The sequence below is a fragment of the Lethenteron reissneri genome, chromosome 54, assembly GCF_015708825.2.
Source record: "Lethenteron reissneri isolate LAM-NWPU_2019-01 chromosome 54, ASM1570882v1, whole genome shotgun sequence".
NCBI lineage: Eukaryota > Metazoa > Chordata > Hyperoartia > Petromyzontiformes > Petromyzontidae > Lethenteron > Lethenteron reissneri.
The window spans coordinates 9,971,195-9,985,992 of record NC_083832.1 but is presented as its reverse complement, the minus strand read 5'-3'; the positions used below and the strand labels follow the sequence as shown (position 1 = coordinate 9,985,992).

Sequence of the window (14,798 nt, the reverse complement as noted above, 5' to 3'; positions counted from 1 at the left end):
ATGAAACCTCTTGTAACTTTTTATGTAATTGTAACATGTTGCCATCGTGAAATATACTGCTTTGAAATTGCGTCAATTCTTTTTAAACACCCTGTATTTAGATTGTTCCATTAATTATGGGCAGCCTGTGTTCAAACGTGATCAGTGGGTGGCGCGAGCAAGAGATGGTAGTTTACCTATGAACAAAATCAAGTAGACGATCGATTAAAATATTCCATCCAGTTATCTTTATTGTAAAAGTTCTTTTTTTTGAACAGCACCAAACAAAAAATAATAATGCGAACACAATTATTTTTTGCAACGGCCAGAGATGAAATAATATTCATGATAACAACAATGACGACGACGATAATAATAATAATAATACTACGAGTACAGTAATGCGTTACAACAACAACAAAAATTTAATTCGGAACATATGCAGCATACACATCTGAGCGGGGATAGCAGGAGGAGCTTTGTCGTAAATTGTTGCGCAAAAGAAAACTACGGCACTGCCCTTTCTTACCTCCACCCCCCTCTCAATGCAGCAAACAAAACACGAGCTGCCCCTCTTCACTCCACGTCACGTGAGCCACGAGGTTTCGAGCAACATCTGCGACGCCTGTAGTGGCCAGCCACCAACGAATGAGAGAGAGAGAGAAAAAAGCGTACCTAGTCCTGTCATCAATGTACAGCATGATGGAACCGCGGAGATAAATTAAAGAGACGGATTATATCGAACAAATAATAAAGTTATAAAGATAAGCGTGTGCGGGTGTGTGGTGTGTGTGTGTATATAATACAGACCGTGATTTGAGACGTGTAACACTCGCACACATATGTACACGCACACTTTGTTGGGAATGGGGCACATGTTTTTTTGTTTTTTAAAGAGTAGGCATACTCATCGCACAGACACAATCAATTTTGCCCACATTGTTAACGGAGCAACGCCGTGAAAGTGACCGATGTCGCCATATGTACAAGGGGTGGTCAAGGGGATGTTTTTTTAAATCCTAAAACTTGATCTTAACATTGACCTCTCAAACTTCATAGTCACACGCAAAATATCAGCGCATTAAGACGTGGGGGGGGGGGGAGGTCTTTGACATCGACATAAACGACAGGCGCGGACGGAATATTTCCTGAAGGCATTTAAAACCCTGGACTACCTCAGCGATAATTCGCCACGCACAGCGCTGCCTCGCCCTAGATCCCCATCATTTTACTGTCGCAACTATCCCAGGTCCGCTGCTATGCACAGCCACGGTACAAACTATAGGCTCGCGAAAAATGTTGGCTTGAAGTCTCCTATAACATGAGCCAACAATGGCAAGACGTTTGTCCGGTCGATATTCAAACGTGAAATTATACACATAAAACACTGTCGCCTATTACCTCCGACCCAAAACAGTTGTTTTGGCCGTCGACTCATTCAGGAGTAGGCTCTGCAGAGTTTGAATTAATTTCCAACCAATCAATAGCATCGTAGTTAAAAAAAAATATCACAACACATTGGTCCTCCGCTGGCATGCATTGCATTGGCTAGAGATATAAACAAGTGGAATACCTGTGTGTGACCGGCTCGTCACCATCCTGTTCAAGTCTTGTTGATAATCACGTGTAGGTGATTGCAGTGACGGTAGCAGTGGGAATTGGCAATGGCTGTGTGTCCACGTCTTGTTTCGTAAAATCTGGAAGTGTCCAGACTGTCCATTGGTTCACGGCTTCCGTGGCCAGCATTCCACATGTTATATTCGCATCGTGTCTGCGATACTGTGCTGCTGTCACCGGTCAGAAGCTTTGAGTCGTCAAGTCCTGGGTCAAGCCAGGACAAATTTGTGCTATAAATACTCACAATGTATCATCAGAAAAATAATAGCGGTATCGCGAGGGAGCGACTTCATGAAAAGTCAGTAAAAATTCGTTTTACTGGGAAATTAACTGCTAGAACTAAAATCCATTTAAATAAAAACGTATCAAGATGTAGTATCGATATATTTGATAATTATGGGAAATAATTGAAAGTTGTGAAGATGATTTCAAATGATCTCAAATCAATAATGTATGATTATTGACAATTATCCTGAAAATGTTTGGTCATAATGCAGCGAATGTAAATTTCAAAAATGCTCATTTAAACAATCTCACAACTTTCGTGGAATTTCCAGCACAAATTGCTGTATTTGTCTAACGTTGGCACATGACAGAGGGAAGTGGAAACTAGCGACAAGAATTTCAGTGGATACCCATGGGCTCTCTGCCCATGGAGTTTGATGATGATGATGATGTCTATCGCATTCACTTTATTTCATGTTATCTTTTTGGTCTAAAATGCACTCGGTTTCTGTATAGAACTTGTTGTGTTAATCATTCATCGAGTAATTAAGAAATTAATTGTGTTTCAACCCTTCATAGATGTTGCTTCCTAAGGCATTTCACTCCAGTATCACGGCGACTGCTGCTGTCTGTTCTTTATGTAATCCGCTCTTCCGAGCTCCATGCTTACCTCACTGACCATTATCACTAACACACCCACCCACGACTGCTTTTCTTTCAGGTAGAACTGCAGCCAAACAGAAGTATTACCATCTTTTGTTTAAATTTCGATTTAAAGCTTTCGTGACTGCAGGGATTCATCTTCTTGGTTCTTTCGGTAAAGTCACGTAGAATGGAAATAATAAAATAATAAAAATAAAACATAATAAAATAATTCTTACGACGTTTCGGCCACAACGCAAGCAGCCGTCCTCAGGTGAAAAACAGGTCTGTCGAAAAGACAGAGTTTTATCATGCTTTATTTTTATTATTTTATTATTTCAATTCTACGTGACTTTACCGAAAGAACCAAGAAGATGAATCTTTTGTTTAACTTTCGTGAATTCTTCTTGAGCGTTCTCTTTAAAAAAAAGAGAGTAGAGATTACGTCACCTCTCGACAAAATGCGGTCACTTTGTTCGCAAAAGGAGGTGTAAATGTCAACAAAGACAATCCCTAACGAATCGGACGTCTTCCTCAATCCGGTTTCTAAAAGCGGATCAGAAAACCCCGACAAATGTATCTCCGTGTCGTGACGCGGAATTGAAAAAATATCTGTAAAGCATGGTCCACGATACAACCACGACTAATACAACGAACGTTATGCAAAACTTAAATATAATAATGTTGAGAGGAAAGTACGTAAAAAACCAGTGCCATATCACAAGGAGGATGAGGGTTCTGATTTTGCCTCTAGTGGTAATACAAGAAGTAGGAATGGCACCACTGTATGTACAAATGCATTCTACAATGAAATCAATCTCCCAATGTCACATCCAGGAGTTGGACTCTGCAAATGCCAAGGGTGATGTTTGTGCTCTGTTGTCCGAATGACCTCCTTTAGCTGTTTCATCGGGGAGTGGAAATGTGTTCTCATTTCCTCCATGATCAGGGATTTATGCCGTTTGGAAATGGCCAAACGCAAGCTTTTTGCTCTGAGGAATGTCCCGAAATTGTATTTATTTATAACCTGACCTTTTCTGGGAGCTCTGAGAATGATGTGGTCCCTGATATTTTGACACTAACAATCACTTGGTAACAAAAGCTATGAGCGAAAACCGAAAAAAATACAAAGGGCAATCAAATTCTGCCTCCAAAAGTGCACCCATTTTCTAATTATACTGTGTATAAAAGTACAATGCAGATATTTACACATATTAACTCAAATGTGTTGGCAACAGCAACAAAATCACTGTGGGGTCTTCATGGATATAATGTTTGCGTTAATAATGTCCACTGTCAAAACAGCTGCGTTTTACTAGGCCACAAATTCGGCTTTAATGAGTGCCACAATTATTTTGGGTGGAAAATAAATAAATGAGTTTGTACATAGCCGTACAATTCGTTTGCTTTTCCCTAAACGTATTATCACAGGTTCGATGTAGCTTAGGCTTAGATAATTTGTCATTTTTTTTCGTAAGAGAGATCTTCCATCTGCATTTTTATTTTATTGTAATTTTACATTTTGACCTAAAATTACGTCCGCAATCTTAAAAAACCAATAGGGGCCTCGCAAAAGCAGGCCTCAACCGTCCGTCTTCGTTACTACGGTGTGCAGGCATGCTTTTTAATAAAAAAAGGTATCATCCATGTTAAAAACCTCACAGTTTGAAAAATCCTGCCATGTTTCGTGAGCGTGATATTATAACTTTGGGGGGGGGGGGGGGGGGTGCAGGCGGTCTAATATTTGACACGAGGAAAAATGGCGGCACACGCAACGTCTCGTGTGTTGAGCAAATGCTATTCGAACGTCCGTTCCTGCTCCCCGGGAGGGTTGCCACCTCTGAGGGACAAAACCCCCAGGGACATCGACAAAAGAAGAAGAATATCTCACAATAGTGGTAGAGGGGATCCACATGTAAACGCATTGTCCCGAGTGGTATATTACTACGAAACTGACAACAGACAGGACTCTTGACATGCCGGTAAGACCTAGAGATTTTCAGGGAACGGCTACCCCAAAAAGAGAACGTTCAGAAAAAACCAGGACAGGTGGCAACCCTCGTCCCCTACAATCAGTCCTCTGCAGACTGAGCACATTTCTACCCGATGGCATGATAGACAGATGTCACACATGTCCTGTTTTGTGCCTCACACAACCGTAGCTTATAAAACATTACAACTACTTGTTTCGTAATTTTAAGAAGAATAGCAGTGCTTACACGCCCCCCCCTCACCGCCCCCACCCCCCTTTCCTTAAATGAATCCTTTGCAAGCCATTGAACAGTTGCAAGTGCAAACCGAACGCACTCATTCTTGACGTGCAGCACTGTGCTTGCCACTCCAAGGCGAGGGAACACGAGGCCAACTTCGGCGAGGAGACTGATGGACAACGCTTGCTTTTGATTAGTCTCCGTTTACTTAAGGCCACTTTTGTGGATAGAAAGAGTTTGCATTTAAATGAAGTCGGGCTTCGCTGGAATTTGAAGTGGGAAGAAACAGGCAGTTACGACTTTCGTCCGAGTCGAAATCGATTTGTTTTTACGTTCCCTCAGCCTTTCGTGTGTAAGGCCTCAGGGGCTCTAAATATTTGTGCCATCCCTTTCTGCTCGTTTAACAAAAAATACATCTGCACACACAGATGACCGAAGGTGAACCAATCACAGTTCAAAATGGCCACTCGGGGAAGTGATTTGCGTGGCAAGTTTTTAGGCCCAAAACATACAAATATGGCTGCATTCTTTCCAACTGGAGACTATTATCGTATTTAGTTCACTTTGACTGCAGTTAGACTGCATGCTATTGGCCGTTTTGCATAACACGGGGATTTCACGAGATAAGATCATGAATGGTGTACAGCTGTTTTGTTTATACACTGCTAGATGAAGGTCTTCCTACACTGTGCTGGTCACAGGAGTTATACTATACCGCACTGTCCTGGTCAGTACAGATTGGTGAGGGAAAGGCCCTGAACCTGTCCAATTATCACTCACTCCTGATGTTAGCCATGGCTGGGAATTGATCTCGAGTCCGCTAGGTTTGTAGCGCAGTGTGCTGACTACTGCGCTACCGGTCCACGTCATCGGAACAAAGCATGAGGGTAAACTATCAGTGCAGAATCCCTAGCTTTGTAGTGCACATGGGCAGTGTCAATGGCATGCAGAAACCATCCAATTATATACTTTAGCTTATTATGGATTCAACAGGAAGTAAAATGATCTCTTTTCTTTAAGAGGGACTTTCCTGATTTGGTAAAATCCTACAATGACCTGACTCAAGTTTGTTTATAAAATGTTACCATAAATTACATTTGTGATATACAATTGTATTTGTAAAAAAAAATGTTAAAACAAAATATATTCTTTTACCTCCGGACTATTAAGCATCGTCAAACATTTTCGTGATTGGCAACTTTGATTTTGTTTTTAACCTGCCGGTTTGAATATATTCCACTGGATCGACCACGCAGCCCTTAGGTTTGCCGCAGTTTTGAAAGCAGGCCATCTTATTGCACAATTCGCCTTTGGGACATCCGAATTTTCAATTAGTTTTTTGAAAAAAAGAAAATAATCAGCTTTCCCATTTTTCCCCCCACAGAAATCTTTCCTTTCACAACCAACAAAAAGAAACCAAAGTGTCCTCGAAACCCTCAAGGTATCACAACACAAGTCCGTAAAAAGAACTCAAAACCGACACCGACACTGACGGCGACGACGACGACACAACGCGAACGAATAACGCGACTCAGCAGTGACCGCGTAGCCTTCTACTATGAAGCACTGGTGTCCAGGATGCTGTCCGACTGAGTCGAGGACTCGTCGTTTTGTTCGGCGCCCTCTTCGGGGATGGAGCCCTGCTTGCTGATGACGCTGGGCGACGGGGGGCACGACGGCACCTCGCCGATCGCCGCCAAGGCCAGGTATCCCATCCACCGCCGCTGGCTCTCCTCCCCGTCCGTGGCGAAGTAGAGCGTCTGCCGCGACTGGGTCATCTTGAAGGCGTGGCGCGCCTCGTGCGGGTCGCTCGCCTCCAGGGGGCTGATGGCGTAGCCCGGCAGCGGGATCGTCCGCAGAGGCTTGGCGTCCTTGCGGGTCACGCGGGAAGAGGTGTTGATGCACGTGGGAAGGTGGGGTGTGTTAAAAAAAACACAGGAAGATGCCGCTGCTGTTTTTCTATTATTATTACCATTGCCATCATTAACTATGGCTGCAAGTTTGATCGGACATGTTATGTATATCGTTTATTGTTACATTTGAATCACAGTTCCTATGATTACTGTTGTTACATTGTTTTTATAGCTTTATTTTGGTGATTTCGAAAACATACGGTTAAGCCGTGTTTCTTGCAGAAGTGCGGAGTTGGCCTGATAACTTTATCTGAATTGTCTTTTGGTTGTTATTGTTTGACTTGCATCACACTGGAAATTTTGCAAACAGCGTTGTAATACGTTTCTTTTTTCTGAAAGGTTTTCTGGTTTATCCAGGATGTTTCTGTTGCGCATCGTCACTTTAAGATGTTCTCTGTTCATGTTTTTGTTTGTTGCGGTTGCACCCGACTCAAGAGCCGCATGGCTCACAGGACTACACCGAATATATGAAACTTGAAAACTCATTAGAAAATTACCTAAATACTATTAAATTGTAATTGTACGTAGTAATCATGATTCGCCTACCGGCAGAATAATGCCCATTTGTAGGCCACGTGCTGGAGTCACCTTGTGCCACCACAGGTCTGCACGTCTGTGTGTTTGTATGTACGTCGATCTGGGAGCGGTGGTGTAGCGGTGAGTGCAGTGCGCTGATATCCCGGCGATCAGAGTTCGAATCCCGCTCGTGGCCACGATCGGTAGCGGTTGTCTGAGCCCGTCCTAGGCTTCCACTGGGTCGATCCAGCCTTAAAAGTCAGTACCTGGCATGTGTGGTCATCAGCACTGGGGAGACAGATGCGACCGGGCATGGTGCTGGCCCCCCCCACCCCCTCGTGTGTCATGTCGGCCTTCACAGGTGCTGCTACTTGCTAACGGCACTTGCCTCGATGCTCTGTTGAGGCTATGCGAGGGATCTTCGTGTTTGTGCGTCCGTACCTTTGCGGTCTCGTACATGTAGAGGACGAGGGGCTCTGAGCGTGGCACGGTGAACCAGGCGCGGTGCGACGCCTTCACTCCGCGCTCCGACAGACTCAGGAATCCACACAGAATGCTGCCCGCCGGATCCGCCGAGGCACGCCGCTACAAAGACAAAGATCCCCCCCGCCAGGATGGCCTTAACAAGACTGTTGGGTCGAGTGCTGTTAGCGAGTTCTAACGAAGGCCGGCACGGCACGCGAAGGGGGTGGGTTCGTTTCTGGCCCTTAAAAAAAACTTTTTTTTTTGACATTTAGGTCTCGTGATCATATCTGGCTTCGAATTACCGACGTCCATTCTTCCCAGACGACGGCATGAGTTGTGCGTTAAGGTGCCAGCAAGACACGTGACGGGTGGAACTGCGAGGAGGCCACCGTCTCTTCCGACCCAAATGAAAACAGCCGACGACTCTTGAGTCTCGAGAGAAAAAAAAACTCGGCTCGCACCACGGCCCGAAAAATAAACCGCGGCGAGCGGAGGAGGGAGCGCCGGCTCTCTCCACGCACCTCGGTGACGGCGGCGACTCGGGCTCGTCGCACGTCATCAGGCAGCTCCTCCGTCTCCTGCTGCTGCTGCTGCTGCTGCTGCTGAGGCCTCAGGACCCCGTAGCAGTCGTGGCACACGCGGCCCAGCTTGCCGCCCTCGTACTCCAGCTGCGCCTTGTACTCGGAGCACTTGCCGCACACGACCTGCGCGGCAGAGCAAATCATCATCATCATCATCATCATCATCAAATGTAATAGATACAAAACTATGTTGTTTTACTCGTAACTTACTCTTTGTTTCTTTCGGTAAAGTCACGTACAAATCGCGACGTTTCGATCGCAACACAAGCGGTCGAAACGTCGTGATTTGTTTTATTTTATTTCTAACTACGTGACTTTATCTTCTTGGTTCTGGTATAGACACATACCAGTTAATGATCATTCTTCACCTGAGGACGGCTGCTTGCGTTGTGGCCGAAACGTCGTGAGAATTATTTTATAATTTGTATTATTTTATTACTTCCCTTCTACGTGACTTTACCGAAAGAACCAAGAAGATGAATCCCTGCAGTCACAAAAGCTTTAAATCGAAATTTAACCGCCACTACGTGACTTTACCGAAAGAACCAAAGAGTATAGATTCCTGCAGTCACGAAAGCTTCAAATCAAGATTGAACCTCCTCATAACTTATTATGAATTTATTGTAGTCATTGTTATTTTACATTTACCATCCTCCCCCCATCCCGATTATGTTCACTCATGCCTGGAACGTTGAGCAAAGCTTCTGCATTCGCGAGCCTTCCCCAGAACGTACCGCTCGCGGGTCGAAAATAGCTTCTGCTGTACTCACGTGGCCGCAGGCACGGCAGTGGTGCTTCCTGCGCGTGAGGGCGTTGAAGGGCTCCGAGCAGCTCATGCACTCGGACACGCTGCGCTCGCGCACAAGGTGAGGCGCCCGTCGCCCCAGCTCCGTGGCCTGCAGGTGGAGACATGCGGGAAGTGGGGGGGGGGCGGGCGGTCAGAAACGGCGTGGGCTTTCACGCGCGGGGGAGGAGAGGCATTCGATTCCCGCATCGGAAGGGGGATAGTCAGATGTTCGTTCAGAGAGGTGGACGATAAGAGAAACGTTTAGATATTCAATCCAGGAGGTGGATCATAAGAAAAATACTTATTCAGATGTTCAATCACAGAGGTGCATGCATGCATGTTTGTTGAAGTTCGTTTGCACTGCATGTTGCCAATTTACGACGCATCGTCCGACACGACTCAGAACACATCTGAACAAAGTTGGGTCTGGTTTCTGAAGCGACTTGGTGCGGAGCTTTTGTTTTTCTGAGTTTTTTTTTTTACGGGATGCTTACCTATAAAACCCCTGTTAAATATGACAGATAGAAGGAAAAAAACACATCGGCAAGTGATGTTTGACCATACCTGTCAACCTCTTATCAGTGCCCTTCTTGTTACAGACGAATTCAAACCTTATTGGTCACCCCGTGCCCTTATAAATCTCAACGTTCATCCTACAAAGTCCCATCACAAGAGAGAAACACAAACAAATAAGCAAAACAAATTGCCCGCATTGAAACGGCTGTACGCCGTATGGACCTGAAAACTAAAATTCCCTGTACAAGAATTTGGGGTGACAGGTAATGTGTTTCTACTTTGGGAAAACAGGGTCCGATTTCACGACGATTCGATTTACGATGCGGTGTTCAGCAACGCTTTGTGCAGCAAAAGCGGGGACTGCCTACATGCAAATGAGCCGTGACTTGGGCCTTGAGCGATTCCAATAACAGCCGAGGACGGTGCAGCTACAAAGGCACTCTGCAGATGGCAGCACAGCTCAACGTATCGCAATATCACCCCCCACAAAACCTCCCGCACGACACGAATCCTCTCGCCCACCCTCGATCCGACAAATTCCACTGCGGGGATGCACAGAGAGGAGGATTATGGCGAGCTGCGTTCAAACAAAAATACTCCCGCAGCACCGTCTTCGCGCTCGATATCTGGCGCCATTCTCGGTGAGCGAATATATCTTTGAACGAGTGGCTGGCTGGTAAAATATGAAGGCGGAAGCATTAAACGACAGGCACAAGGACCCCCCCCCTCCCCGCTTAACACGTGTCTTGCCTTCATATGCACACGCCACGAGTCACAGTTTCCACTTTAGGGATTCGAGCGAGCGAAGGAAAGTCTGTAACAGGATGTGTTCCCAACAAGGACAATACAAAGGTGCATTAGGGACAGCTTGCGAACATGCGCGCAAGCGGTTTTAAAATAAAATAAAAAGTATTTTATATATTAATATACGAAAAACAAACAAACATTTGCGAGCACGTCTTGAAAGAAAAGGGAAGGAGGTTGCTTTGTGACCTTCTGCCGAGGCCATTATTTAGGCAGCTGTATGGCTCAGAGTTTAGCCCGGGGCATCCTGGTGGGTCCGACTAACGCCGCATTCGCCGGACGTCAACAAGGTGCGCAAACTGCTGCAACAAGTGGAGTGAACCCCAAAGGCTCTGTTATATCGCAGTGCAGCAACATTCAATCTAAACTATGAACTAAACATTATTAGTTTTATATCCCCAGGTAAGGCCCACCGAGCTGTGTAGCTCTAAATTACGATTTAAAGCTTGTTGACTAAAGACAAATAGTTCACTGCTTTAGCGCACCGGTGTGTTGAAGCGTGAAACCACAACATTTTAAATTTTTTGAGTAGTACGACGTTTCGCTGGTAATTGCATCCAGCATCATCGGGCAATTCGCCAGAATGGGGAGGGGCTCTGCTCTTGCTCCCGGTCTTAAATAGAGCAGCAGCAGCAGCAGGGTGACGTCATCATTTAACTCATCAGGTGCATGGCCTGGCGAGGCCCTCATCCAGCGGTGGATTGGCAAAGGGTTGCTTATCTAAGCGGTGATGTTGTTTGTAAGAGCAGGTTCAATGTTTTACAGCGGATTGCAGCTGTTTTGAAGTCACAATTTAGGTCACGAAATCCCACCAAGCGCTTGCCCAGAATAGAGATTTGCTAAACAACAAAACGGAAGGGGGGCTTTCAACTTGTTTTTCCTGCCGAACTTCCGCAAAAAAACTGTCGCCAAGACGCAAGGCAGCCGTGCCGTGCCGTTGGCCTGCGACAACGCGATGAGAAACACGCATTGAGAATATGATCGATTATTTTTTTGGTGCTATAAATGTCCAAATGATAGGCCACTCTGTTGAGCTGTCATTTGTGGCCAGGTCGCTTCTGAAAAATAAGTTATCATCTCAGTGGGCTTAGGATGGGGATGGTTTGGTTTTATTTGTATGCGTTTGGGTTAATTGTTTACTTTACTTGGACTTTGAACTGCTATCATGTTCTTGATTCTTTCGGTAAAGTCACGTAGAAGGGAAATAATAAAATAATAAAAATAAAACATAATTAAATAATTCTCACGACGTTTCGGCCACAACGCAAGCAGCCGTCCTCAGGTGAAGAACAGGTCTGTCGGGAAGACAGCGTCTGAATGTCGTGAGAATTATTTTATTGTTGTATTTTTATTATTTTATTACTTCCCTTCTACGTGACTTTACCGAAAGAACCAAGAAGATGAATCCCTGCAGTCACGAAAGCTTTAAATCGAAATTTGCTATCATGTTATTGTACTGGTTGTGGTTGTAACGTGTTTACCCGCCTCTACTGGTCATCTGAGAAAGGGAGCTTAAAAGCTCACCGGATTCCTCCAGTAAAAATAAAAAAAAACTGATTTTGAAAAAAAGTATTCCGATTCTGAGCTGTGAATTAACGTTTGAGCAGCACAACGAGTTTAGTGGCTACGCTGTAAAAATATGTTTTCTCAGCTTGGGATAATAACAATCGTAACATTCTAGATTGTGGGAATCTTGACTTCAGGATGTCCTCCTGGTTTAACACTGAGTCGCGTTCGGATGGGAGTTTTACGATCGTCGTTCAATGCTTTGTGGACAATGGGACAAGTAGATTATCTGAACTTCCTGGAGGTATTAATAAAAACAAAAACTTATATAATACCGTATCTTATAGATAGATAGATACACACCTCGGATCTGTGCCCCAAACTGTCTTGACACATTTTACTGAGAAAAAAAGGTGTTCATAATATGGCAAAGCTAGCCTTCTATACACAATCAAGTTCATGATCATCTAACCTACAAACTTCTGGCATCTTCTTGGTTCTTTCAGTAAAGTTTTTATTATGTTTTATTTGCATTATTTTAGTTCTTTCGGTAGTCACGTAGAATAGAAATAATAAAGTAATAAAAATAAAACATAATAAAAAAATTATTTTATTATGTGGTGCCGGCGGTGGTGGTAAAAAAATTATTTTATTATGTTTCATTTTTATTATTTTATTATTTCCATTCTACGTGACTTTACCGAAAGAACCAAGAAGATGAATCCCTGCAGTCACGAAAGCTTTAAATCGAAATTTAAACTACTGGCAGTTCGCCAACATTGGTTTACGCTCACCTGACTATGCCGGTTACACTGAATGTCATAAACCAGTCCAAAAGTAGAGGTTTGGGTCTAAAATCTGAGGCCCTGGGCACTGCGTTCCAAACTGATTTTTTTGTTTATTTTGTCAGGTAAGGCCCACTGAGCTGTGTAGCTCTATTTTAGAAGTGACCTGGCCAAAGAAGTTGGCTCATCATGTGGAATTTTAAGGCAGTCAAGTACTCTAAACACACGTTGATTCTAAATGAGGAGGTTGAAAAAATAGAGGGCCTGTATAACTCCAAATATACAGGCATCGTCAGGGTTGGGATAGAACTCACGACCTCCTGCATACCAGGTGAGGGAGTTAACATCTCATCAATGTGGTGCACCCGTTCACTGCCAACACCACCGCCACCACCACTACCGTCACCACCACCGCCACCACTGCCACCACCACTACCAACACCACCGCCACCATCACCACCGCTACTGCCATCACTACTGCCACCGTCACCACCGCCGGCACCACCATCACCGCCACCCCCGCCACCACCGCCACCATCATCACCGCCACCACCGCCACCACCACCACCGCCACCGCCACCACTAACACCACCACCACCACCATCACCGCCACCACCGTCACTACCGCTACCACCGCTTCAACCGCCACCACCACCATTGATGCTGCCGCCGCGCGAGCACCATTCACCATCCGTCCTCTGCAGGCCGAACAGCCGACGACCGAGGACAGGGCCGCGTTAATGAGGTTTGGCGGGGGGCTCACCGAGAACTCTCCGTCGTCATCGCGCGTGAAGGAGCTGTTGAACGCCTTGAAGCTCTCGCTGTTCTTCTCGTGCTTCTCTATCGTGTCGCGGATCGCCTGCGAGAGCGAGCGCAAGGCGGCGGGGGGGGTGTGGGGGCGGGCACAGGAGACGCGACTCGCGTTAATCACGGAAACCCGCACGCCGCTCGCTATGCGATCCGGCGAGCACGTCGACTCGGCTTGATTCATCGCAATCGCGGCCCTCCTTTGCGCCCCGGCTCGCAGCGATTAATGCCGACTCTAATGGAACCATCAACCACTGTCGCTTGCGAGCCCCTGCGCCGCTTTTCACGTTTCCGAAGCGGGCCGTGCTCGCTAAAAACTCGCGGCTCTATGGAGCCCAATTAACCGCTCGCAAAGTGGAAAAATCCGGCCGAGATTAAACGTACTCCCAATGGGAACTTAAGCATGCTGTGCACTGCTTATGTACATATACACGCACGCTTAACGATGAGATACTGTAGTGTGTAGCTCAGGAGCATAGTGTTCAGGGTCCTTGGGGTTAGAGTTTGGCAGATTGAATCTCCACCCCGGCCGGGTAATGGCAACTGAAAATGTAAATGCCGTCCTGAAAAAAGTGAATATCTACAAGACTCTATCGTTAACAAGGTCAACATTTGATTGTGAGCTGAGTGGCTTTCCCACTGGGGACACCCAGCCAGCTATCACTTGTAGCCTACATTACCAGTCATGTTCTATCTGCTGCTGGATCAACGCCCTCCCCAAGCCGCCCTCATCTCTCCCAGTCCTGCACAGCAGCTGATTTCATCACTCACTCCACCGGCGCATTTCCTCTCGGGCGTGTTCCTTCCTTTTTGCCGGGCACTTGGTCGTAACTCTCGACCGGTTACAATACCGAAGTGTTCGTATGGTGCGATTTTCACATTCAACAATGGTTCACTTTTCTTAAATGCCCCCCCCCGCCTCCCCCACTTCCGTTGACCCAGCAGCTATAAATGGTTTCACGGCGGTCGGTCGAGCGGCGGGTCGCGGGCGGTGAGGGTTAAGTGGCCAGACAACGCGGCCAGCGTGGAAGAGAAGAGCTCTCGAGGGTATCCGCTGATGTAGGCATTTTCGGCAGCAAGTAATCGCAGGGCTGCACCTTGACTTAAACTAAACCGAAACTGTTTTGTTTACCAGGTGAGGCCCACTGAGCTCTATATCTATTTTTCAGAAGCGACCTGGCCGCAGACTGAAAACGTATTTCTTTGGAGCTGCATTTTGTGTTTAGTTTGTCCTTCCCGGCAGCTGCGATTAGCACGGTTGGCGATGTACGGTGTAAAGTTCAACTGACATACACAGACGATACCTGAACAAAGTGGCTTATAGTGACCACTTATAGCAGCCAAATGCTCTAAATGAATGTTTACAAACGTGGAGGGGAAAAAAACGGAGGACTCGGAGAAAAAATCTACGCAGCCACGGGGAAAGCGAAATGCAAACTACAAAA

At 45.8% G+C, this 14,798-nt stretch overlaps 1 protein-coding gene across 2 annotated transcripts in view; it reads right to left on the bottom strand.

The window, feature by feature from the left end:
- Positions 1–210: 210 nt before the first annotated feature.
- LOC133356390 (FYVE, RhoGEF and PH domain-containing protein 1-like) overlaps positions 211–14,798 on the bottom strand; it is a 118,425-nt gene continuing 103,837 nt past the window's right edge. For both annotated transcript variants that reach the window (XM_061573888.1, XM_061573890.1), the window contains exons 15-19: positions 13,310–13,405; positions 8,919–9,044; positions 8,089–8,271; positions 7,544–7,687; positions 211–6,544 (exon numbers count right to left, since the gene is read on the bottom strand). In XM_061573888.1, the coding sequence (XP_061429872.1) occupies positions 6,230–6,544; positions 7,544–7,687; positions 8,089–8,271; positions 8,919–9,044; positions 13,310–13,405 (864 nt within the window). In that variant the 3' untranslated portion in view covers positions 211–6,229. The remainder of the gene's footprint in view (positions 6,545–7,543; positions 7,688–8,088; positions 8,272–8,918; positions 9,045–13,309; positions 13,406–14,798) is intronic.